General features: G+C 40.8%; 1 protein-coding gene across 2 annotated transcripts in view; it reads right to left on the minus strand.

The window, feature by feature from the left end:
- Positions 1-27956, minus strand: part of ASPH (aspartate beta-hydroxylase) — a 166337-nt gene that overhangs the window by 58231 nt on the left and 80150 nt on the right. For both annotated transcript variants that reach the window (XM_081111506.1, XM_081111505.1), the window contains 2 exons: positions 26578-26622; positions 16067-16108 (listed from right to left, as the gene is read on the minus strand). In XM_081111506.1, coding sequence (XP_080967632.1) covers positions 16067-16108; positions 26578-26622 — 87 coding nt within the window. The remainder of the gene's footprint in view (positions 1-16066; positions 16109-26577; positions 26623-27956) is intronic.

The following is a 27956-nucleotide window of genomic DNA, read 5'->3' on the forward strand; positions in this document are numbered from 1 at the left end:
AAGTGTGGATCAACTGATCAGTAAGAGGAATTTAAACGAGGAACATGTTCATGAATAGGAAGAAAAATAGATGGTGGCTACTTTAAAGGCAGACACAGACTAAACAATACCCATATCTCCAAATTTCCTGTAGTGTTATTACAGCCTCAAGCTCCAATCAGTACACCCAGTCACGCACTTTCATCTAAAAACAAAACAGATCAGCCGGTTTGGCTCAGTGGATAGAACATCAGCCTGCAGACTGAAGGGTCCCGGGTTCAATTCCTGTCAAGGGTCCCAGGTCGCAGGCTCGATCCCCAGTGGGGGGCATGCAGAAGGCAGCCAATCAATGATTCTCTCTCATCATTGATGTTTCTATCTCTCTCTCCTTCTTCCTTCCTCTCTGAAATCAATAAAACTATGTTAAAATAGATACATACATAAATAAGTAAAAAATAAAAACAAAACAGATCAAACAAAAAACTTGGTCTAAGATGATTGACCAAGAGTGAGTGCCAATGCATTGAGTATATTTGATACTTATTATTTGTCTAAAAAACACTTTAAAAATATTCTTCATTTTGCCTGGCTGGCATGGCTCAGTGGTTGAGTGTCTATCTATGAACCAGGAGGTCATGGTGTCAGTGTAAATTCCTGGTCAGGGCACATGCCCAGGTTGCAATCTCGATCCCCAATGGGAGGCATGCAGGAGGCATCTGATCAATGATTCTCTCTCATCATTGATGTTTCTATCTCTCTCTCCTTCTTCCTTCCTCTCTGAAATCAATAAAACTATGTTAAAATAGATACATACATAAATAAGTAAAAAATAAAAACAAAACAGATCAAACAAAAAACTTGGTCTAAGATGACTGACCAAGAGTGAGTGCCAATGCATTGAGTATATTTGATACTTATTATTTGTCTAAAAAACACTTTAAAAATATTCTTCATTTTGCCTGGCTGGCATGGCTCAGTGGTTGAGTGTCTATCTATGAACCAGGAGGTCATGGTGTCAGTGTAAATTCCTGGTCAGGGCACATGCCCAGGTTGCAATCTCGATCCCCAATGGGAGGCATGCAGGAGGCATCTGATCAATGATTCTCTCTCATCATTGATGTTTCTACCTCTCTCTCTTTCTCCCTTCCTCTTTGAAATAAATAAAAATATATTTAAACAAAAACTAAATTTAAAAAAAAAATCCTCATTTTTTCCCCTAACTAGTCTCTCCACTCGTGTTTTCTAATCACAAAGAAATACTCCAGGAAGTGCAGCGTTGAGCTATTATCAAACGTCTCAGGGGGTAGGAGACAAGATGCCTCTGGCCTCCTTCCTCGCTGCACAGAGGTAAGCGATTAATGGCACACATCGCATGCCCTGCTGGGTCCTATCTGCTTCACTCTCGTGACTGCCTACGAGGGCCATGAGAAATACACTGCTGAGACATGCACGTGGCAGCAGTTAAAAAAAGCAAGATGCGGTATGAATCAAAGTGACAGGGCACGGAAATAAAAAGCTCACCTAAGTTCATTGGTTTTATGGGGAAGCTATAATTTGCAATTAATGCTATTTCCACCCTATGACTTGCTGAATGACATTACTAATAACATCACTAATATGGTGGCATAAATGCACAGAGAAGTCAGTGAGCCTTGGGAGAGAGGAGCCAAATTTCAATGAAGCATCAAAATCAAAGTTAGCACCTGAAATACACCTTTATCAAATCTTAGCTCTTATGGAAAGCATATCAATTAAAGGCTCCATGCTGTATAAGTAGGTTTCATCACCTTTATTTAAAGTTTAAAGATATTTTGCACAACTTGAGCAGGGTTGGTAGAGTTGGTAGCTAGCTAGCCCTGAAGGCTCCACATAAACTATATATACTAGTACACACACACAAATAGTCCTAGAAGTTGGCTCTAGTTAAGTCTATTATATGAAACAGGAAAGGAACAAATGGAAGATACCATCAATGGCACTGAAGAATCAAAAGAGAGAAAGTGTAAAATTCACTGGTTATTAGAAAATAACAAATTAACAATTTTCCCCAAAAGTGGTAGGTTCAAGAGTTTCAAGACAGGACTCTAATCAATTTAAGCTATTTTATAGAGAGCATCCTGATATCCTGGGACTGACCTTGGAGTTTTCTGTATCAACCCATCATCCCATCATTAAAAATAAAGTGTCTGAATTCATAGGTAGATGCAGCAAACAGAATCCCACAGAAACCACCCTGGCTTACTACCTGAGGACCAGCTCACATCATCCCTCCACAAAGACATCAGCTGCCAGCTGTCCATCTCCCCGAGCAGTGAGCTCGCTCTCCTTCATGCCCCCACAGCATTTTGCTCATAACCTCACTTCCTTGTATTGTAGTTTTATATGTACTTTGTTCTCAGGGCACTCCACAGAGCACGGCAAATACAATAAGGTGAAATATCTGCTAAATTAAGAAAGCATCCTCTTAGCGAGAAGCTGTTGTCCCTTTTCTCAGGCCTCCTGCTCACTCTCTAAGAAGGTCAACACACAGGGGTGTGGCTGAAGTCCCAGGACCTGGTGCCAGAGGCCATACCTTCACCCAACACAGACAACTCCCCTGTATAAGTAAACGCAGTAGAATATATACAATTCCTTCTCTCACTCCCTTCACCCACACGTGCTGACTCCTTAAAAATCAACCCAAAGGCCAAAATTCAGTATTTTTTGATTTTACCATAACTAAGTGGACAAATATACTTATGACTTGAAATAGAATCTACAATATGAGTTACTGCAAATTTGCTTTAATTGAGATGTCTAGTAGCGAACAATTTCCAGGATGTATGAAATAGAAGTCTTTAACCACCTCACTGATGTTTTCTTATTACTTTAATGATAAGAGTTTTTAAAAAGTTCTCCCTGGCAACCCAAGATGGGTCTATGGCAATGACCCACTAAATGGTTAAATACCAAGCACCTTCTGAGTTGAAGGAACAGCCAAGCCCTACCGGGAGAGATAAAACACAGAAAATCACAATAACAACAGAAAAAGCTAAACCTATGAAAATATCATTGACAAAAGTCAGGTTTTTTAAGACCTGCAGTTTGAGCATGTGTAGATGGCAACTAAGAATTCATTACCATTATTCTCTTTGTCCTGATTGGAATGTACAATAGCAAAGGAATGAACCCATGCGAGGTCAGAGAGGAGTCTACAGATGAGACAGACATGAGCCATGAAGGAGGAAATGGGTCCATCGTCAGAGTCAGTCCTGGACACCTTCCCAGCCCAACCCAGCATCGCACCTCCACACAGAGGAGGCGGTCAGTGATACTCAGACCCTAGGCCGGCTTACATCTGAGGCTCATGCACTTGACTTTAAGAGGCTGTTTAATTACCTTACCACAGGATAGCTTCAGCTCTTCTCAAATAAGCCTCTTGTGGTCTTTATGTTTTATTAAGTTAAACAGTCCCTTCCAATGGGATTCCAATAGCAGCAAGGAATAGTACCTGAACCAGGTGGACCCAGGGAAAAATGTTTAGTTAAGATGGTCCCAGTACACAGACCAGACTGACCAGGTAAGCAGCGCAGCGGACCCAGCATGCCTCAGCCAGGCCTTCACCTGGGAGTCACCGTGCCCCTGAGCTGGGGAGTCAGAATGTGTGGGGGTGGACCCAGACCAGTTTGCAAGTGATCGCGTTTGCAGGTGGGACTGAGAAATGCTGCATCAGATGCTGGCGCCTCACTGGAATCTGGCTGTGTTTGGATGCATCATGAGTTTCAACAGCAGTTAATTATCCATAGAATAGCTTCGCATGTTCTAGATGGCGGGCAAGAAGGAAAGCGGAAAGTTACAGAAAAGCATTAAGGCAGCCGACAAACCATGGATGTTGCTGATGCTGCTGCACGGTGTGCCCAGTGCCGTCATCTGGACCAGCTCCTACGTGTCGCCGTGGTGGGAGAGCCAGCAATGGGCTCTGGGGTCTGCGGGCGTCTCTGGAGGAAGGCTGTGCTTCTCCTCCATGTGGAAATATTCTGCCTGCAAACATCCTCCTGCCCCTAGCCTCACTGCGGGCTGTTCCTGACTCCCTGTGACAGTGGCTTCTCCCCGTTGCTGAGATATAGTTGCCTGTTGCCTACTGTCTGGCTTCCCAGTCCCCCGCCTGCTGTTTGTGCCTAATTTCCTGTCCCATCCCTGAGTGTCTGTGTCACCTCAGGTTCCAGCCACGCCCACCCTGCTCTGAGCCACGGCTGACCGGGCTCGGCACTGCAGAGGACTGTGGGGCCTGCCTGGGGAAGGGGAAGGGAAAGCATTCCAGCAAAGGAGAAAAGCATGGCTGATCCTCCATGCTGTCAGGGCTAAGGGGTGGACCCGTTTCCTGGGCAGAATCGGAGAAAATCACCCAAACTGAAACAGAGAGGACTTGACTTATTTCCACTATTACGAATACTTCCTACTATCAACACACACTTGATTTTTAAGTGAAAGACATATGAACAGATGGCAAGAATTACCACTGTCAATGCCACGACACTCTACCAGTATATCAGAAGGATGACAAGTGCTGTGAAAAAGAGCTCTGTAATCAAACCGAGGTTCCAGTAATGCGTTTTTCACATAAGGCACTTTCCAATCTGAAGTTTGCTCACTAGTAAAGAAACGAATATACTCAAGTATGATAGCACTTTTCTTTTTATGGCACTTTTTTTTTTTTTTTTTGGAAAGCTTAATTTTAAGCAAGCTTGGGCATAGGTGGCTAATATGTTAATCATTCATTTGCTTCAGTGTATAAATAACATGTTATTACACAGTAAAGTGGGTTATTCTGATTGGAAGGCAGGGTCGTATTTCCCATCAATTAAAAAAAAATTAGGTCCCAAAGATAATTTTAGAACACACTTATCTGGCTTTTTTTTCCCCATAAGAAACCTATTTTATTTCCCTGCTCATGTTGTGACAATCGTTACAGAAATTAGCTTTGTAAAATGTTGCCTGCTCAATGGGAGGCATTAGAATGGGATTTTAATGACAGCGAAGAATTTGCTGTTGTTGTCCTGTGGTGTGTTTGACTGGATAGCCACTCTGGTGGAGACAGGTGTCCCAAATTATTGCTTGTACTACAATATGGTTAAGATCATGAAATAAAAAAAAACAAAAATAAAGAAAATGTGTATTTCAACAGAGCTTAAAACCTCCACTACACTTGCTGAGACTGGTAATATATGCTGAGCTTATTTAAATCACTAAAATTGCTGTAATTAAACTTCTCTCTAAATCAGGCTGTATAAGAGTCAGAAATCTCCTATAATTAACTTATCTGTAGAAGTAATCAGACAATAACTGCTGGTATATTTTAGGAACCACGCAAACTACTGTAGCTGTTGAATGTAATGACTATAATAAATCTTTAACAGCAGTTATCTCTTAACCTCTTTTCACAGCTGTATGGGAGGGCGGGAGATTGTTTTCTTGAAGCTTTTCCCTGAGTTGGTTTAAGTGTGCCACTGCTGCACTGCTCTGCTGCAGGACTGGGACAGTACCACGGTGCCGTGTGCGGCTGAACTGAAACCCCAGCCTGTGCTACATCTAAGTGGCTATTGGCGCTAATGATGAGGAATATATAGTGTTTTAGGGACTGCCCAAAACAAGGAACCAAGGCACCTCCAATAGGCAGCTAAAAGACAGAAGACCTATACATACTGACCATGAAGTCATCAAGTTCAAGGCAGTGATGACTCGATTGAACTCGTGTATCAAGGGAAACAATCCTGAGGCCAAATAACTGAATCTTGATGACAGCCAGATACAATAGCTTTTATCTCAATAAGATAAATAAATGAGTGAGGGACCATGTTTCACACTCCCCAGCCTCTGAATCAAAGTTTTTCAATGTGTTTGTATATATTGTTTATTTTGTAATAGAAATATATATATCTGAAAGCAAGCAGATATTGTTGGACTTGTTCCAAGACCAGAGAATACCCTTCTCTCATGTGTTCATTCATAAATTCACTTATCCCAATAATCATGTTATCTGTAAAACGTTACACATGAAGCTCACAGGTAAAGAACCAACTGGAAAAATATTTTTACAATTTAAAAACCAAGGGATTAACATCAGTAATATAACTGAAGCCACTGAAAGTCAACAAGAAAAAGGCAAAAAGTAAGATATGATTAGGCAGTTCACAGTAAGACAATTCAGGATGGCTTACAAATTTGAGATTGCCAGCTCTCTAATATTCTGAGAGTGTTAGTATTTGTAGTTCATTAACTCAACAAAAGATCACTGAACATGATGAAAACAACTATTGGAAGGCACTGGAAAATGACCAAAGACAGGTAGACTTATGAACCAAAGGGATGACTTTTGAAAAGCTGCTTTTGTTTCTACATTGGGCTTTCTTGTATGGCGGTGCTCCCCAAACACCATCCGTCAGGCAGATGACAGCACTCACAGCAACAAAGCACGCAGACATGTAAAGGGCACATTTTAGAAGCAGGAGAGTCCCAGGGGGCTGAGATCCAAATTCTTAGAATAAACTCTGCACAAATCCCTGGTGACTAATAACTTTCTATCCTCACGGGGAAGCCCATGGAGCCTGGTGAAAGGCAGGCAAACCCCAACTCAGGGAGGAGGCATTAGTTATACAGTTGAGCCTTAACCATCACAGGTCTGAACTGCACAAGTCCACAAATACACAAAGTTATAAAATAAATTCCTGTACTGTTTTCAATCCACCGCTGGGAGTTTGTGGCTGTAGAGGGCCAATGGCATGCACTGTTCTATGCCATTTAATATAGAGGACTTGAACATCTGTGGATTTTTTTCTCTACGGGGGTTCTGGAACCAAGCCGCCGAACATACCAAAGGACAACTAAGTGCTTAGGAAGTCAAAAGTTCTATGTAGAATTTTCACCTGTGCAGGAGGGTGGAGCCATTAACCCCCTCGTTGTTCAAGAGTCAACGGTATATGACTACAAAACAAACTACCCCCGACTCAGTAGCTTACAACAACCATAACCATGTGTCACCTTACACAAGGTCCTTGCTACACAGAACTGTCCAAAGGGCCACCCATGGAGGCCCATGACATGGCAGCCGGTTTCCCCAGAGTGTGTAACCCAAAGGCAAGCAAGATAGAAGCTGCAAGCCCTAGCCGGTTTGGATCAGTGGATGGAGCGTTGGCCTGTGGTCTTGAGGGTCCCGGGTTCGATTCCGGCCAAGGGCATGTACCTTGGTTGCGGGCACATACCCAGTGGGGAGATGTGCAGGAGGCAGCTGATCGATGTTTCTCTCTCATCGATGTTTCTAACTCTCTATCTCTCTCCCTTCCTCCCTGTAAAAAAATCAATAAAATATATTAAAAAAAAAAAAAGATAGAAGCTGCAATGTCTTTCATGACCTAGCCTCGAAGTCACATTCTGTCATTTCTGAAATGCCCTCCTGTGGTGACACAGGTTAGCCCTGTTCAGTGGAGAAAGGACTGCACAGAGGGATGAGCTAGAAGGCAAGAATCACTGGGGCCTTCTTGAAGGCTAATGTCTACAAAGGTACACAAATCTACCTTTGAAAGACAGAACTGCTTCTGGTGAAATGTGCAAGATTGTTGTATTCTTCCTGCACACACAGCGTGGGTAACACAAAGTACTGGCTTGAGGTATAAAACAGCAGAACTTGGGCTGGCAAAGCAACCAACAATTTAGATAGTAAATCTCAGAAGCAAGCCCCAAATTCTGAGTATGAATTCTGCCCAAATCTATAACGGACCATTCAACTACTAGTATGTCTAGAGCAGCGGTTCTCAACCTGTGGGTCGCGACCCCTTTGGGGGTCAAACGACCCTTTCACAGGGGTCGCCTAAGACCATCGGAAAACACATATATAATTACATATTGTTTTTGTAATGAATCACTATGCTTTAATTATGTTCAATTTGTAACAATGAAAAGACATCCTGCATATCAGATATTTATGTCACGATTCATAACAGCAGCAAAATTACAGTGATGAAGTAGCAACGAAAATAATTTTATGGTTGGGGGTCACCACAACATGAGGAACTGTATTAAAGGGTCGCGGCATTAGGAAGGTTGAGAACCACTGGTCTAGAGGACTACACAGCAGCTGGAAACCAAAACACCTGAGCAGAGGCAGTACTGCTTCACACTGCGGGGGAAACAGAATTTTCAGTTTGAGTCAGACAAGCGAACCATCTACGAGACACCAACAATTCCAGAGTGGCTACAACAAATTATATAAAAAATTCAGCTTCTGACCAAAAATTACTAGAGTGCAAATAACAGTGCCCTCCTGACCCACACTCAGTTAAAAAAAAAAAAAAGTCAATATCACAGCAGTGATACTGCCTCCGAGTATGCCCAAATATTGGGTTCATTAGAAAAACACTTCAAACCAGTGATTATAAATGAGTCCAAAGAATTAAAGCAAAACATGGCATTAAGGACTGAACAGATATTGATTCTCAGCAGTGAACTAGAAATTATTTAAAAAAGCAATTGGAAATCTATAGCTGAAAAGAACTGTAACGGAAATGAAAATTTTACTAAATGGGCTCAATGGCAGATATAAAATGACAAAAGAAAAAAAGTCACTGAACTTGAAGACAGAGCAACAGAAATTATACAACCCAAAGGAAAATGGGGGGAAAATGAAGTTTCAGAAACCTGTAGAACGTTATCATGCAGTCTAGCAAGTAACTGAAGTACCAGAAGTAGTAGAGAGAGAAAGAAGAAAAAATGTATTTGGAAAAATAATGCCTGAAAAATACTCAATTTACAAGATTTTTGGTAAGAATTGAAAACCTATGTGAAAATACAAAATGTAGTACACTGTTGACAATTAAAGCTCATACTTTGATATTTCTGTTATGAACTCTACCCGCCCACCATTTGCATCTCATACTATCACCATCAGATGAAGAGACCCAAGTAAAGGAAAAGGGATTTATTACCTCTTTTTTCATACTACAACTGTTTATTCAGCTCCTACTGTGTTATGGTTAGGTGCCACTGGAGGGATGTGATGATTAATTTTGTGTGTCTATTTAGCTAGGCACCCAGATATTTGGTCAAATATGTATGAATGTTGTTGTGAAAGTATTTTTAGATGGGATTAACATTTAAATCCATAGGTTTTTGAATCAAGCAGATTATCCACCAAAGGGTAGGTGGGCCGCATCCAATCAGTTGAAGGTCTAAAGAAAATGACCCCCTCTCCGCCCGTAAGGAAGAGGGAATTCTGTCTCCAAACGGCCTTTGGCCTGATGCTGCAACATCAACTCTTCCCTGGGTCTCCAGGCTGCCTGCCTACCCTGTAGAGTTTCGGACTGGCTAGCCAAATAGAATCACGAGCCAATTCTTTAAAATAACTCGTCTCTGTCTCTTTCTACTTCCCTTTCTCTTTCTAGACATACACACACCATGTTGGTTGTGTTTCTTGGAGAACCTAGACTTATACTGGGGTTGGGGGTAGGGGAGTCATGGTTTCCATCCTTAAGAACTTTGTTGTCTAAAAATTAAGAAGAAAACTCAAAATATGCACTAAAATTCTGTGAGCCCTGGATGTTCTGGAAGCCCAGAGAAGCCCACCTCCTGGTGGAGCGATGCGGGCACAGCCAGGGCAGGCTCCTGGCACAGGTAAGCTCTCGGCTCAGCCCCAAGGAACAGGAGTTTGCCAGGTGAGTGTGAGGCGGAGGCAAGGAGGAGCGCTTTGAACGGAGGAAAGCCATAGCAGGAGCCAGAGGACGAGATGCTTGTATGTGCTGCACTACGGAGTCTCGTTTTCAATCCTCAGGCAATGCTCTTCAGTTTTGCTCAGAGATGTTATATATGGTTGCAAGAATCCCAGGAAAAACTTCGTAGAAAAAATTTTAAAAAACACAAAAATATTTTTTCATTTAGGCATGATTACTGCCCTTGGTGGATCTATTTTCCTCATGCTCACAGAAAACTAGGAAGTATTTGTAGGAGTACCAGTTGCACCAAGCTGATTGCCTGGCTATAATACAGCCATCTCAGCCTTTTCTCTAAAGTGCATTTATGCATGTGGTTTCTGTAAAGAACCATTTACAGTGTTAATCTGAGACTTGTTTTCTAGTGCCACCTGGTGTTTCGTTAGGGCACTAATTATTATTTTTTAAAGAACACAAACACTCACCAGGAAATCTTTAAATGCCTTCTTACAGACATTCACAAAATATACTGTTTCAGCATATCCCTAATTGTGATAAATAATATCATGGGATATTAACTATTACTCTAAATCAAAGGGAAACTATTTCAGGTAAAGTGTCTGATCCAAATGAAATTTTAACACACACACGTGCGCACACACACACACACGCACACGCACACACACACGTAAGCCAGAACACATTTCCCATTTTCAGGCAGAGTATTCTGTTGCTCCTCAAATCTCTTTTTTTAAATATGTTTTTTAAAAAATTGATTTCAGAGAGAGGAGAGGAGAAGAATGGATAGAAACATCAATGATGATGTTTCATGGATCAGCTGCCTCCTACATGACCCCCACTGGGAATTGAGCCTGCAACCTGGGCATGTGCCCTGACCAGGAATCGAACCTTGACCTCCTGATTCATGGGTCAATGCTCAACCACTAAACTACACTGGCTGGGCTTTCAAATTTCTTTAAAGGCTCACAAATCCTCAAATACTACCTGACATTTTGTATATATGAAATCAGTAGCACATTGCATACTTTCATAGTCAATGAGTTTGTGAAAGCACACCTTTGAAGTAGCATAGAACCATTATTGAGTCGTCTCTGACACACCCCATATCCTTATCCATTAGCAGATCCTCTTGACTTTATGTGTGAATACATGCAGATCTCACCCTCCCTCACTGCCTCTACCCCAGCCCTGAACCTGGCTGCCCTCATCTCTCCCTGGACCATCACCATCGTCTTCTATGTGGTCTCCCTGCTTCCAATCTTGCACCCCTAGAGCCAGAACCAGCCTTTTAAAGCATAAAGCAGAAAATATGAATCTTCAGCTCAGAATCTCCCAGTGGCTTCCAGTGTCACTCAAGATAATATATTTATAAAGTCCTTCTCCACAGGCCTTTGTGACTCAAACCTTGCAACCCCTGTGACCTCCCACACTCCCCTCACCCCTCGCACACTCTGGCTAATCCTCACACTTGCTAAGTGCTTCTCACCTTAGCGACTAAGGATGTGCTGTTCCACCAGGACCTCTCTTCTCCCAGGTGGCTGCACAGCTCACTCCCTTGCATTTTCACGTCACTGTCCAAGAGGCCGATAGAGCAACGTCCCTGCCCGCTGTCATTCTCTGTACTCTCGTCCTGTTGTATATTTATTTTCACAGGTATCACTGCCTATTATATTCTATTTTTTATATTTTGTCTATTATATTCGAATCATATGTTTAAACACACAGATACAGATGTACACACACACACACACACACACACAAATACAAGTACTGTGAGAACTGGGGCTTTGATTTTATTGACTGTCTTGGTCCCACTGCCTAAACCAAAGCCTGGCACACAGTAGGTATTCAATGTTACTGAGTAAATGAGTGAAGAAGAATAACTGTTTGATTTAGACATCTAGTGAGCCGTTTTCATATTGCATTACTTTGTAGTTCACACTATGTTTTATGGTTGTGAAATATGGAATATGTGGGAAAACATGACATCCAGTGGGGAGAAACTGATATAGCAATTTCATCTGAAAATCAGATAAATAATCTGATTCCATTTAAGAATCTGGCATCTCCAAATGAGGGCCTATTTTGGAAGAAATCCTATCCCAAACCCGAGACTCTATCAAAATAAATTAAATCTAATTCTTTAAAAGAAAGGGATCATATAATTATTAATTCTAAGTAAAAACAAAATCTTCCCAATCTTGTCAATATTTCCTCACCAATATACTTGAGGGAAGATAATACAAGTAGAAAATTAGGCAATCTAATAATTCATGCTGAGGCAAATGAATAATTACCATTAAAAATCTCCAGTTGGGTGGGGGGGGGGAGGGGAAGAAGAGGGTAAAGAGGAGATAAATGGTGATGGAAGGAGACTTGACTGGGGTGGTGAACACACAATAAATATACATATGATGTATTATAGAATTGTACACCTGAAATCTATATAAGTCTATGAACCAGTCACCCCACTAAATTCAATTTTAAAAAATCTCCATTTCTATATTATGAAATTAAGATAGGACTATTAAAACACATTCAATTTTTTAGATTGGGGTATAATTGACAAAACACATTCAATTTTTTAGATTGGGGTATAATTGACAAAACACATTCAATTTTTTCACTGCATATTCCAAAAATGCAATATTCTCCCTTCCCTATCAGTTAACAGCATCATAGAAATAAGTAAAAAAATAAATAAATGGAATTCCCAAAGCTGACAATTTGCTCAAACAGGGTTTTCAATAGGGTAGTAATTACTTATAAAAAACACTCCCAAGTCCGTATATCTGGATAATAATAGTAGCCAACTGAGGTTAGGAGAATGAAAGTAGCAGACTACATGTATTATTTACAGATACTATTTTCACTTTATCCTCCAGTAATGAAGTATACCCTATGAGACGTAAGAATCATCATCCTCATTTCTGGACAAAGACACTGAAAGTTAAAGTGTTTTTAAGTATAGGTTTTCTTTTCCTGGTTAAGTCTGTGCTCCAAAGAGCGTAAGTATGATGACTTCACGTATCCACTGAGCTTAGACTTATTAAGTCACAGGAGAGTTGACATAATCACTCTGTTTTCTTATCCCAATGCTACTAAAGTTTTTGGTCTCTCATATATTTCTCATAGTTTTGGGTCTCCCATTCAAGTTTTAGATCTCCCATAGATTTCCATCCTAGGAGTGCTATCTGAGTCTGGTTCTTACTCCTACTGTTTGGTTTTATAGAGCCTTTATTGTCTGTTTATACTAAATGTTTTAAAAAAAATGTTTTTATTGATTTTAGAAAGAGAGGAAGGGAGAGGGAGTGAGAGAGAAACATTGATGTGAAAAAGAAACTGGCCGAAACCGGTTTGGCTCAGTGGATAGAGCGTCGGCCTGCGGACTGAAAGGTCCCAGGTTCGATTCCGGTCAAGGGCATGTACCTGGGTTGCGCGTACATCCCCGGTGGGAGATGTGCAGGAGGCGGCTGATCGATGTTTCTCTCTCATCGATGTTTCTAACTCTCTATCCCTCTCCCTTCCTCTCTGTAAAAAATCAATAAAATATATTTAAAAAAAAAAAAAAAAGAAAAGAAAGAAAAAGAAACTGATCAGCTGCCTCCTGCACGCCCCCTACTAGGGCTTGAGCTCACAAACTGGGCATGTGCCCTGACCAAGAATCAACTGGCGACTTTTTGGTGCACGGGATGATGCTCAGCCAACTGAACCACACCAGCCAGGGCTCATATTAATTCTTAATAATTAAGAAGTAATAGAAATTCATCCAGCAACAATTTACTGAGGGTCTACTATATGCCAGGCGCCGAAAATGCAGCAGTGAGCAAAAGAGACACAAATGTGTTTTCACAGACACTTGATTGCAGTGGCAAGTTCAGAAAAGAAGCACTCAAGAATAAATTATCAAATCCAATCCCACGGTGGCGACTGCTATGGAGAAAACAAAGCGAGGAAACAGAATCGAGTGTAAGGGGGTGATGCCCTGAAATAAGGTGAGTCGGGAGGCTCACTGAGAGGGCAACAGGTGAGCAAAGATGACAACAGCAAGCTGGGTGGGCATCCGGGACAAACACTGCGCCTGGAAGGAACGGGCAGTGCACAGGCCCCGAGCCCTATATATGCTTGGCAGGGAAGCCCGTGTAGCTGGAGTCGAGTCAGCAAAGGAAAGTCACAGACTGTAAGGTTGGGGAGGAAACCGTAGTAAGGGAAGAGAGGACAGACGTGCAAGGCCTTGTAAACCACTGCACAGAACTTCGTTTTAGTGAGAAAGATATGAAGACGCTGGAAGCATCTGAGCCACATCACACACTTAGGTTTTCAAAGCATCACCGTGACTACATTGCTGAGAGAGATCACAGAGAGAGAGGTGAGGCAGGAAGACCCGTCAGGCAACTGACGAGAGATGGCGGTGGCTGGAAGCCGTGTTGATAGTAGGTGAAGGAGGCAGGAAGTTGGATTCCAGATACACTCTGGAGAGAGCTGACAGGATTTGCTAATGGAAGACTGGGGAGGCATGAAGGAGAAGATTCATGGGAGGAGTGGGATGGGGGAGTCGGGGGTTCAGTTTTATATGTAAGTTTGAAGTGATGATTAGACATCCAATTGAGGTCATCAGGTAGACATCAGGCAGGTAAACGTGGCAATCTTTGAAACTCAGATATGTAAAGCCATGAGATTAGATGATATCTTCAAGACAGTGTAGACAGAAACTCTCTGAGGACTGAGTCCTGGCGCACCCCGATGTTTGGCGCTCAGGGAGAGGAGTGTCCGACCGAAGAGGCTGAGGAAAAGCAAATAGTACAGAGTCGGAGGAAAGCCAAGAGAATATGGTATCCAGCAGGCAGAGGAAGGCAGAGCTGTGAAGTAGCAGAAGTGATGAGTTCTATGGAAAGCTGCTAGTACCCTCCTCCCTGCCTTTTTTTTTTTTCCCTCCTAAAAAGAACACATCATGAATATAATGGAAGGCTGGGGAGCTCAGGCAACCTGAGAGTTTATGGATGATGGCTGAGCTAAATCCCAGTTAGTGTACGGAAAAAAAAAGTCAATCAACAGTTTCCAAGAGTGAGGAGAAAACGCAGAAACAAGCTATTTAGACACGCAACATTTAAGTACTAGAACAGTAATTCTCAACCTTGGCTGCACATTAGAATCACCTGGGAATCTTTTTAAAATCCTGATTTCTGGGCCTCATCCTCCCGAAATTCTGTTTCTTTGTTACTAATGTTGTGGCCTCACCCCATAAGAAAAAAACAGAATTTCTGGAGGATGAGGCCCAGAAATTAGGATTTTAAAAAGACTTCCAGGTGATTCTATTGTGCAGCCAAAGTTGAGAACCACTGTACTAGAAGAACCAGCTAAAAGGAAGTTGGGAATGGGACTCATGGACAGAGAGTAGTAAGGTAGAAGACTACTGCTTTTAAGTCATAACTTTTGAAACTATATCTCTACATAACTTTGATAAAAAATTAAAAACAACCAATCAGAAAAACACACACACACGAGTTACATGCCTAGTTCCCAGCCGGTGGGCTACAAAATTATGGCCAGAGGCCAGTAACTCCACATGCTCATTAAGTGTTATTTACATACAGAGCAGGATTGATCTTCTCCATTATGTGTCCTGTATCTTTTCAATGTAGACACTGCCTTCATCACTACAAATTAAAGGCATTCCTGAAACTGTAATAATGTTTAACTACTGAAGATTTACAACCACCATTCTGTCACACCCATATAATTTTTTAGCTCCTCACTCTAAGTGTAGGAGTCTTTATGGGAGCTGAATTAAAGCTACACTGGGTTATGAAGAATGCCTTTGTAATAAACTCCTGGAAGGCAGAGAGGATCCTTTCTATATGGACGTGACTTTGTTTGCATGTCTTTCTTTCCAACAATTTGGAGTACATTGAGAAAAGGGAATGTGATCTAGTCATCCTTGGACCTCTATACCTAGCACAGTTGCCATATAGGTGACAATAAATACTGTTTTCTAAGTGCTTTGTCTGTGCTAGACACTGCTTTGAGCACTTGACATGCATTTTCACTAAATTGCTATTGTGAAACAGGAGCCTCATGGTTTCTGAAGCTGGTGGTAGTGTTCCTCTATCACAGAAGAGGAAGCTGAGGCACAGGGTTCTGTAATCCTCGAGGACACAGAGTGAACAGCAAAACTGGGATTAGAGGGCAGGCAATCTCTCTCCAGGGCCATAGCCCTAATGTCCACGTAGAATATTAATAAACGTTCGTTGATGAAATCATTGAAAGAATAAACCCAGTGGCAATTTATTTTAGCTAGTAACATAAACTAAAATCATCATGGTCTTCATGGATGGTATAATGGCTTTTTCAGATGTATATTTGAAAGACTGTTTATTTGATAATCTCACCTTTTGCTTTTTGTGCTGGATCATCTGTTTTTATATTTGTTTCTGAAAAGTAAAGACAAAGCAAAATAAGTACTATGGAAGTCACCATTCAATGTCTCAAAATATAGAACCATATTTAAATGAACTCAAATTGATATAATTTAAAAAATATTTCTTGGCAAACAATTCAATTTTCCTAAATCCCGAATTCTTTACACATGAAATGTGTTATATTAAGGTCAGGTTTATTTGAATTACTTATAAAAGTCACCAAGCATACAACTAGGTATCAGGTGTCAGGCTACATGTTTCTCCTTGATAAGAGAGTTGCTGGTGCTTATCTCCACCACCTTTAAGCTCCTCTATGAGTACAAAGGCAAACTGGGTAGGGAGAAACTTGTTAAATATTTTGCCTTCTAAAAACAGAAGACTACTTTATAATAGGCACCCTGTGCTTTAACGGGATGCAGTATGTCACCCGACTGAGAACACTAGTCGCATTCCTCTAAGGCAGTGGTTCTCAACCTTCCTAATGCCGCGACCCTTTAATACAGTTCCTCATGTTGTGGTGACCCCTAACCATAAAATTATTTTCGTTGCTACTTCATCACTGTAATTTGGCTACTGTTATGATTCGTAATGTAAATATCTGATATGCAGGATGTATTTTCATTGTTCGCGACCCACAGGTTGAGAACCGCTGCTCTAAGGCAAGCATGTCAACCTTGTGGCCCACGGCCCACACGCTTCACTTATTTGATCCGGTTAGCCTTTGAGTTTGACATGCTTGCTTTAAGGACTTCACACCTAACAGGTGACCCTAACAGGTGAGCCCAGATGTGCAGTAGTTCACCTGCTGAGGAGCTGCGATTGGCCAAAGAGCCCACCTGTGTCAGAATTTCACTGAGTGAATCCCAGTGTCTCTTCTAGAAATGGGGTTAGCAAGCAGAGTGAAACCCACCAAGAACTTGGACCGGCCAAAGAACACCCATCCCACAGGGAAGACAATGACACGTTACCTGACTATGTGTTTATAAGCAGACTTGTTGCATTCATAACCTCGTATCTGCTTACTGTTTAATACAGGTTAGGATCTAGTGAACTTTCAAGGTAGACCAGTCAATTATAGACCCAGTAGGTACCGATCTAATTTGGGGGTATTTCTAGGAACACATGTGTACAGGTGTTGGCGTGGGGATGGGGCAAACAGTTTGGGAGACATAAAAATCACAGACTGTGTCTATTCCCCACAAAGTGAGACAGTGTGGGTGCGGTCTAGGGTGGGAGTAGGGAGGCAATCACAGATCACTGGATGTTGTGGTTCCCGATTCCCCACATTCATTCATAGAAAACATTTCATTTTTTGGAGGTGAGAATATGCCGCAGGCTTCTGATGCAAGGAAGAGATTTTTATTGGTCAAGCAATTTCTCTTTTCAGTCCTTAGGTGAGAAGGGAGCCAACTTTGAAAGCTAGTGAGCCAGGCTCAGTGCTAAGCACATCTCACTCAACTCTTGTTCCCGACACCAGATGGGGAAAGGTCTTATCTCCCTTTCTGTGCAAAGGAGGAAGCAGCGGCTGAGAAAATCGAGTGCCCAAACTGTCAAGGTCAGTGGTTACATCACTTCACACGTCTCTACTTTTCTTGAAAGAGAAACAGATACTAGAGAAGCGCAGGTCTTGGATTTTTGCAAAGAATGGGTTTTATGAGTTTGAGGGCCGTACACTTTTTGGCCAGTGCTGCAAGAGGGTATCCAGGACATTAAACACACACACACACACACACACACACACACACACACACAGGCTCTTGATCTTATTAACTATAACCTCCTTGTCATCAAGTTAGGCAGCGCACCATCTAATAGGAAGCATTGTCATAGGCATCAGGGATACAGGATTGAAGAAAAGTTCAAAAATCTCATGGAGCTCTCTTCCAGTGGAATCAGCAACACCTGCAGATCCCTCAGGAGGTCGTTCCCTGGTGCCCACATTCCCCGGTGCCCACTCTAGAATACCGTGAATGGCCTCAGGCCTGCAGGCATTTCAGCCTGCCTGACCCTTGTTTCCTCCAAGCAGAGATAACACCCCTCTGCTGGGGAAACTCAACTCCCTGAACACAAAGCACTTTGCAGAGTAAGTGCATTCAGTAAAGGTGAGCCTGCTCACCCTTAGTTTCAAGTTTTATTTTCATTGTTTCTTCTGGGCACGTTGGAGGCGAAAACAACACTTTCCTGAGCCGCAGAAGCTCAACGAGGGTGAAGTTAATTTCTTCACAGTCAGAGGTCACTGTGCACGGATGGTCACTGGTCACTGTGGAACAGTAGAGGGTACAGGGGACAGGGAATAGGAGGCCTCTCCAGGGAGTTACCCAAACTCCTAGGACCCAACAAAAACCTGCAAAGAATGGATACAGGGGCTATTTCATTGCAATCCTGCCCCTGGAAATGTAGCATAATGGTAAATGCTAAACAAAATAAATAAGCCTCACCTATTAGAAATAGAGTCAGAAATGGGGGGGAAGGTACTCCTTGGCGATTGTATTCATCAAAAATGCTATAATATTCTAAAGTACTAGTAAGTATAAAATGAACTGACTATATTAGGTAACAAATAAAAAATAATATACTTCAGAATAATGACAATATAGAGAAGAATCCTTCTGCATTTTATTGCACTCGAATAACATTAAACAGAAGACATTTACATTATTTTTAGGAAATCCATTGATGTTGCCCAGTTTGGCATGTATGTGTGAAGACAAGGCTCATTAATTCAGATATTTGGAATTAAAAGTATTTGAAATGGACCACAGCATAAGGAACCTTCTATTTCCAGAGTTCTAGAGACCATTATATATAAAAAATTCAGTAGAATTTATTTTACTCATTTATCTGTTATGTCACTCCTAAGTTTCCCTAAAAAAAATATGGCTTATAAAAAGTAGTGTTCTATAATTCACAATATGAATTAAGAGCATTATTAGAATCTGAGTAGCAACTCTATATTACCCATATCACAGCTTTAGAAAATTATTGCTTTTCTTAAGTAAGTTATTACTTGGGGTTTCACTACACATGGGGTCAACATGCATAACTTACTACCTTATAACTATGATCTCTAATAACAACAACAAAAAAATAAAACCTCTTTGATTTGAACCCTGTAAGCAGCAAAAACATCACCTCATCGTAAAACAATGTTGACATGATCAAGAGCTCCCCCTGACAGGGAAGCGAAACCGCTTCTATGGCTTTTTACATAGCTTATGGTCCTTTCAAACGGACATTGTCGCTACCTTCTTTCCTAACAGAGGAGTGTTTCATCACAGCAACTATTTCTGAGCCACGAATTCACCACATTAAAAGTTCCTTCTGGAACTTCAGGGTAGAAAGGAAAAGGCTCAGAGGCTGTGAAATAGCAGCAGCAGGCACCTGGCTCGCTTGGGGAGTGCTCCGGGCCCCTCCTGAACGAACCCCCTGGAGGCTGACCCCAGACTTGACTTCGCTGAGTAAGCGCGCACGGGCTGTCTTTACTGGTAGTGTTGTGAGGGCTTTACTTAATCAGCCAAAGGCAGAACAGTCTCTAAGTTATACACCAGGAATTTATACAGATGTCCTTAACATTTAAACAGTGGAGAGCTATTATGTGATCGATATGAGGTGCCAAGAAGCATTTTAGCGTGCTGTATAGCAGGCCATTCCTCTTCCCTAGGCCCTAGCGAGGAATTTATTTCTCCCTCAGTTTCAAAAATAAATTAACCATGATAATTTAAAACTTTCAATGAAATATTAATTTTTTTCTAATGAGCTAAAGCTATAGAAATCTCACATTTTGAGTTTTGCCCTGAATACTTGAAGCAATGTAGGCTTTTTTTTTTTTAAAAGGATATCAGTGCAGAGATATACAACTCAAATGTTCACAGCTCCTAATGACTCTACTCTGTTTTTAAGGGTGCTGAGGCAAGGTAGTCCTATGGCTTTTAAATCCCGTTTAACGCAGTTTGCACGTCAGCCCAACAGAGTGTTCGTGCCTGACAATATATATCAAAGCCCTGCCAACACGTGTGCTGCTACATCATCAATATAATTATTACGTGTTGCCTGAAAAACACACATTAATACAGGAAAGACTAAAAGCTGTGTCACCAAAAAAAAGAAGGGAAAGCAATGCAATGGATTCACTAATGCTACCCAAAAAGGACATGCAGGAATGTAACATCACATGTAACTTCTGTTTCTAAAAAAAAGAGATACCCTAAAATGCCAGTGGACTATGATTCATTGAAAACATCTTTAGTGTTCACTCGCAAAGATCTTGGTGTGCTCAGTAATTACTTCACAAGATCTATCTCAGCCATCTTTTGGAGCGTATGGTTAGGCTGGTCCTCCTGTAGCAGTGGGGCAGTCTTTTTGAAGCTTTAAGTATCTGCAAAAATAAGGGGAAATCTAAATTAAAGGACCAACTAGACACAGGCTGCGAAACTGCTTCATTTTCATTTGACTTTTAAAAACCCACCAACAGAAGTAGATGTTTTTTACTTTTGTGTTGCTGTTTGCTTGTTTGTTTTGCTTTAAGGGCAGCTTGATAACAGAATGATTGCATTTCTTAGGAATGACTAACGACCTAGAGAAGTTCCTGGGATGCTTGCAAAGCGGTTGATGAAAATTGGAGGCTCCTTAGAGTATCTGAGAATTACAACTGAATTTAAGAATTTCAATCTTTTGAGAAATAAAAACAATAATTTCTTTCTCCCATCGATGTTTCCACGGTGTTAAAAAAAAACAAAAACTAATAGAGAAAAAAAATCTAGTATGGCATTTGAAAGACAAATATAAGAAGGGTTTTCAAGGAGCAACTAGCTACTGTAAGTTGGAGTCAGAATATATCACTTTAATAATTTTATGCCAATTTTCAATGTAGTTGACAATATAAATAGTCAGTAAAGAAAGTATGCAAAATTTTAAAGGAACTAAAAATCATTCCTAACTTTTTCCAAATACTTTCTCATTCCAAACTTTAGTATTGGGTTTATTTTACTCTCATTGCATTAAATTTTCTAAAATTAGAGTTGAAAATGAGCTGGTACACATAAAAGCCCAACCATATTTTGGTACACTTTCTAAAACTGGGTTATACTTATTCCTCCTCCACTCGCTCCTTCCTTCCTTCCTTCCTTCCTTCCTTCCTTCCTTCCTTCCTTCCTTCCTTCCCTCCTTAGCTCTCCATCCACCTATTTATCAATCTACATAATATAAGCATGTGTGTGTGTGTGTGTATGTGTGTGTGTGTGTGTGTGTGTGTAACCAGAAAGTTTTGTCTAAGCAGAATTATTTGGTGCTAATGTGAACTAGAAATTATATGTAGACTTTTATATAGCCAATGAAATGTGTGTTTATGTCCTCCAAAAGACATGTACAAGAATATTCATAGCACCTTTCTTCATAATAACCAAAAACTGGAGACATTCACTATAGCCACCAATGTAGAACAGATTTTTAAAGTATATTTACAGCAATTAGCAATGCATAAGACCAAATTATTTTATGTAACAAAATGGATGAAACTCAAAGACAGGATGTTGAGCAATAAAAACTAGTCACAAAAAGATATATATATATATTTGTATGAATTGATTTGCGGTTCTATTGAATTAAATTCAAAAGTAGGCACAACAATCTACACAGTACAGGTGAGGACAGCAGTTACCTGTGGCAGGGTGCTACTGCGACGGGGAAGAGGAGGTTTCTGGGTGCTATAAGCATCCTGAGTAGCGGGTACAAGGACTTTTATACAGATACAAGTTCACCAAACTGTGTGCTCAACATTGGCGCACCTATCTGTGTATAAACTATACCTCAAGAGAAAAAGTTTTAAAAATGAGTTTGACTTTAGGTTTTCTTAGAATTTATCAATTAGCTAGACTGTGAGAGGAATAAGCATTCTGTAACCTGTGCAATCAAAAATATCGTGAGACTATTGGAAGTTGTTCAAAGTATAATAATGAGTACTGATAAAAAGCAAATAAACTAAAAGCTCAGTTGTTAGTTGTGAACAATATGCTTCTAACCATTTAAAGGTGACTCCACCAGAGGTGGTTCACCAAGGTGCAAACCCAACATCTCCAACATCAGGCCAGTCATCTCCCTGCTACCCTGTTTCCTCCTGCATCTCCTTTAAGGTTCCATCATGCATTCACTCAAGTCAGAAACACAGGAATCATCCTCAGCTCTTACCCCTCAATCAGCCGCCTCTCCCATCAAATTATGTCCACTATGAAGTCTATGAAATCCGTCTATCCATCGCTTCCACCACAGTTCAGGCTCCCATTGCTAGATTAATGCATCTGCCCTCTTACCTCCTCTCTAACTCCTCTTTTCAAATCTGGATTTGATCATGTGACTCCTGTGCTTGGAATGTTTCAGTGGCTTCCTGTCACTTTTAGACCCAGCTTCAAAATTTTAAACATCAGCCCTGTCTGGTACAGATCAGGGGTTGAGTGTCTTCCTATGGACCAGGAGGCCATGGTTGCTTCCTACTCAAAGAACATGGCCAGGTTTCAGACTCGATCCCCAGTAGCGGGGGTTCAGGAGACAGCCAATCTATGATTAACATCATTGATATCTCTATCTCTATTTCCTTCTCCCTTTCTCTCTGAAATCAATAAAAATATTTAAAAGAATTTTAAACATCACATTTGAAATGCTCCAAGAAGTGAAGCCTGCCTGCTTTCCCACCGCGTCTTCTTACACCTTATGTCTCCGTCTTTGTTCTGCAGGCACTTCTACCCCTGCTCCCACCTGCCAGCTCCTGTCACTTCTGTCAGCACCTCAAAACCCAGCTCCAGCACAGCACATGGGAGGCCTTACCGCACCCCTTCCCCCACAAAAGCTGGGCGAGGTGTCCCTCCTTCCGGATGCTGCCCCATGCTCCACTCTGAGAAGTTAACAGCATCACGCTGGCTGTTTTCCTCAGCTGCACGCCCCGGGACTATGACCACTACAAGGCAGGGACGATGCTGTTGATCATTTATCTGAACTGCCCAGTGCAGCGCCTGTACCATAGTAGTTGCTCAGTTTGGATTTCTTGAATAAGCGAATGATCAAATCAGTATCAATAATATGTATATTAGGCACTTTTTATATAAGCTAAAACCTCCCTAGCTGCCATCCTGAAGCTGGTCATGAACCTTACTGATCAGTGTTAGAAAATGCTGGCTGGCAGGGGCGGCACAGGAGTGAAACCCTCACCACGGCTGGAGTACTGGACAGTGCAACTCGGTATAAACGTAACAAATGGAACGAGCAATCTCCCCTTTCAGAGAGAAAGGAGCAGCAGAGTCACCAGCAAACACTGCTGCTCACATACCCCTGTTCTGAATAACATGATTATAATAACAAAATATAAAATTCACTTTTTTTCCTAGCATTGAATGACAGGAAAGTCTTGATGAAACCAGTTAGTCAAATGATCTTAAAGTATTATTTGGCAGGAAATTTTACCCTGATAAATTCCCTAACCGATTACTTCTTCGGTCATTCAACTGAGGCTACATATTTTTATGCTGTCATATTGCTAGAAATATGCAGTATAATTTCAAGTAAAAATCTGAGTTTGAAGAGAAAGGTGGAAATCCACTAAAAAAAATAGGGATTCCAAAATCCATTTTTAAAATTCTGGTATTCAAAATAATTAATTTCTAGTATCAATATGATCAATTCTTAGAATGACCTCTTACCTCCTTGCCTGCAAAGCACTTGTACATTTACAGATATAAACAAAAGACAACAAAATGTAAACTATTGGACAATTTGCTTCTCTACAATGAATCATAATTAACCTTCGACAGTTCTAAGTCCTACCTGATGTACTGATACATATTAAGAGAAAAATGCCACAATACATCCTTAGCTTTATCAGGCCAAGACAGCCGTCAGAGCTCATCAGCTCTTACACCTTCATTTATTTAAAATCCTCTAGCACACAGCAGCTGAGAGTGTGAACTCGGAAGCCAGAATGTAAAGGTCATCTCAGTTCTCCCACTTGTCAGCTCTGTGACCACAGGCAGGTCACTCTGCCTTGCTATGCGGAAGTTTTCTCATCTGTAAAATGGGGACACAGCATGTCTACTTCCTGGGCTATTGGAAATATCAAAGGAGTTATTCATGTCATGTGCTTAGAAGAACACCAGATACTGCTGATAAATGCCAGCATTCATCATCCCCTCGTGTGTGGCTGGATAAAACCCTACATCAGACAGTTCCTGCCCCATGGAATTATCACACCAATGACTCCAATCAAGGACTTAATAAGCATTATAAAGACTGTGTAACCTAGTCTTAGAAGGATCAGGAAGGCAAAGTAATCACCAATTAAATTCTGAGGGCCAGGAAAAAGTGAACTAGAAGCCCACATTTCTCAGAGCTCTCCAATTTGAGTTCTCCACTGAATAAAGAATTTAAAGACAGAAAGGCAGCAAGGCGACGGGCCCTACAATTAGTGTGCCCAGGGTTTCTGCCACCACATACATAATTAAACACTATTCCAAAAGCAGTGATCCTACTGAACAAAAGCTCACCAACACAGATTTATGACTTTTGTTATTTTGTAAGACTGAATAATAAAAAACATTGCAATATAAAGTTATGACTGAGGAGATAACAGAAATAAGCAAACCAAGTGCAACCATTAAAAATAACTATGCTAACTCTCGGCCTTCCATTCTCTTTGGGCAAGGTTAAACTGCAACTGTGCAGCGGGTCAATCAAAATTTTATGACACCAAATTACAAGTTACAACTTCTTGAAGCGGGTCTTTCAGAATTTAGCTTCCCTTGATCCACTTGAAAGAACAGGCTAATTAATTACTGAACAGTAATAACCATAGCCACCATTTACTGAGAGCTTATTACATGCAGACAGTATGCATATTAACTGCTTCGGCAGTTAACTGTCTCATCTGAAAACCACTTTCGTCCAGCACCCCAACCGCAAGGTACTTTAGATTTATGTGCCAAGGAAATTCTTGGGCTTAGTCTATAAAACATGGAAATAAAAGCACAGAACTTTTTGGTTAGGACATATTACTGTTCATTACCTTCACTAAAGTTAGGTCAATATTAAAAAAAAAAAAAATAGGAACTGTAACTGGAGAAAGTCAATATTCTAGGAAACGCATCATTTTAGGAATACTTATAAAACAATTTTCTTTAAAGGAGTGGGTAGCCATCAAAATGCAAATCCAGGAACCTGCTCTGCCTTCTCGAGATAGATCAAGGCACTCTGTGACCCATGATTCAACAGGGCCGAGTTAGCTCCAGCAATAAGACAGAACGTTGGCCTTCCCCGCTCTGTGCAACTTTCCTGAACACCAAATACATGGATGCGCAGCAGCCATCACGTAAAAATCCATTTCTCCATGGGCTCCTTTCTCATTCATATTCTAATGCTAACAACCCAGTTCTTTTAAGGATCTGTACATATTATTATAAATGCATGTGGTATGACAACTACCAAAACGTAAAATACCCATTAAATAAGCAAAGAGGAGCAGAAGTATAAAAAAATATTCTTTGATTACAAAATTTTTTCCCCCTTGAAATTTAGTATTCCAGAAAGTTTGGCAAGCACAATTATGTCTACCAAAATCAACAAAAATTCACATTAGGCATAAAGTGAAAGATAGGAGTAAAAAAAATGAATATATGACACACAAAAACAAAATGGAAATAAGACACAGAAACAAGAAACATACACGTAGGAAATAAGTATTGGAAAGTCCTCTATTCATAAAACATTTCCCCCCACTATGAGAACAGGAGGGTTACATGTCCATTTCTGATTGCAGTATAGTTAATGTCATCTCTAAAACGCATCCGCAAACATAGGCCCTGGGGGAAATGCTTTTCCCATTCTTCACTGATGATGAGAGGGACATGTGGGGGAAGGCAGAGAAACGGGTTCACGCGGTGGCTGAAAGGAAAGACCCGGGTATAGACGAGTCTCAGGCAGCCTGGCCTGCCAGGGGCATTCGTGATGGTCTCCAGGAGACAGCGGACTGGGAGGAAGAGGAAGTGGTATCACAAAGGTCTGTGCCATTAAACTTGCAGCTTAAGGCAATTCTGATTCCTTATCATCCACCAAATAGTCAGTCAACAAAAGAGAAAAATAAAATCCCAACCCCTCCTCCTTCTCCTCCTCCTCCTCCTCCTCCTCCTCTTCCTCCTTCTCCTCCTCCTCCCACCACTACTTCTACTGCCGTGGAGCACAGCAAAAGTCACATGGAACTCCGATCATGAATAGCCCGCAAATTCTAGTCACGTTCTGATGTATCTTTTCCATGACTTTGAAGTGGGGGTCACCTGACCCAAACACAGAAAATTTTCTTTTAAAATTTAAGTTATAATTCATCTTCCTCTCTCACGACTCTTCCTCTTCCTAGATGTCGTTCATTCAGCTAGTGTGAATATCAAGAGCATATTTTATATCGAACAACAAAAAAAGGAAACAGCGATACATCTCACAAAATGTCATACCTGGTGGGATTTCCTGATGCTCCTCTGCTGGGGCCACGTGTGCTTCTGAAATAAACAGCACAGTTACAACCCATTACATGTTGCTGACCAGTGTTTAAAATCCAGCTTGCTGGTATTAAAGGTTCAGTGATGATTTTACAGGCTTCTCTGGGATTCAGTTGCAGTCATTATAAAAACATGTAAGTTTTTACACCATCACAACAACGAAGAACTAGCTATAGACTTTGTAAAATGTTGTATATTTTTTTCAAGTGTCCTGTACAATGGGCTTTACGATATGACCTGCCTAATGGACCAACCTCAACCTCACTGCCAGGCAAAGGAGATGCGAACGAAAACCTGGGATTTCACCACATTTTTCATCACACTTGATAGGAAAGCTGAGGAAAGACATTTAAAGCATCTTGTTTCTTCTTGAGAAAAAAATTTTTTTTAACTCATAACCTAATTTCAATGTGAATGAAACAACACAAAGAAATTAAATTAAAATATAATGTTGAAAATAAACCACTATACCTAATAAAGGTTTTTGAAAAATATTACTCATGATAACATATTCCAAGACCAGCCAAAATGCGGACATAAATTTTTAACATCTTCTCTTTTCACCTGGTTGCTTCAGCCACTTACAACTAAGCCAACCGCAGATCTCACCGCCCAGTTGTAGGACACACTGATGTAAATTCACGCTATAAAACTGCATCACGTACTGCACCTTCCTATCTGACAGCCATGTGACAGCACCTTCACCTAGAGATGAGGTCAGAGCAGCTTTCCTTCTGCTCCTTAAGGGCCAAGGGGAAGAATTTCTAATAGCGTTTTCTAAAACTGAAAATATTTATGTAGCCAGTTTAATCATTTTTCTTCTGGCAGTAATTTGCTTCTAATCATAACAATGATACAAGCTTAAAACAGAAGATTTGAAAATAGTTTACACGAAAGTAAAAAGGGGACAGAAAAAAAAATCCCTCATATTCCCCCTTTCCCTTCTTTTAGCGGAAGCACCCTTGGCATTGCCCAGCTTCCCGAATTGACTGCTTGTGAATGGCCTGCCTATTGATTTTGTTCTTAATACTTTAGAGACATGTTAGCACGTTATCAACTCTGCCAGTGCTTGCTTGTTTGTTTTCTCAGAATTTCTTTTACTTTTGAACATTTCAGGTACATTTGAAAAAAAACATGTGAATCATAAAGTATCACTTGCGTTATTTTCATCACTAAGAAAGCCTTATTATTACTACCTAAGTTTATTCTGAATAAATGTAACAAACATATCAGAAATTTATTTTGGTAATGATATAGCAAGAGGATTTTGAAAAGGAAATAGCAAATAAATTATACCAGCACAACCTGAAAGAGTTGCCTATTGATACAACATA

Source organism: Myotis nattereri, assembly GCF_964212035.1.
Source record: "Myotis nattereri genome assembly, chromosome: 17".
Taxonomy (NCBI): domain Eukaryota; kingdom Metazoa; phylum Chordata; class Mammalia; order Chiroptera; family Vespertilionidae; genus Myotis; species Myotis nattereri.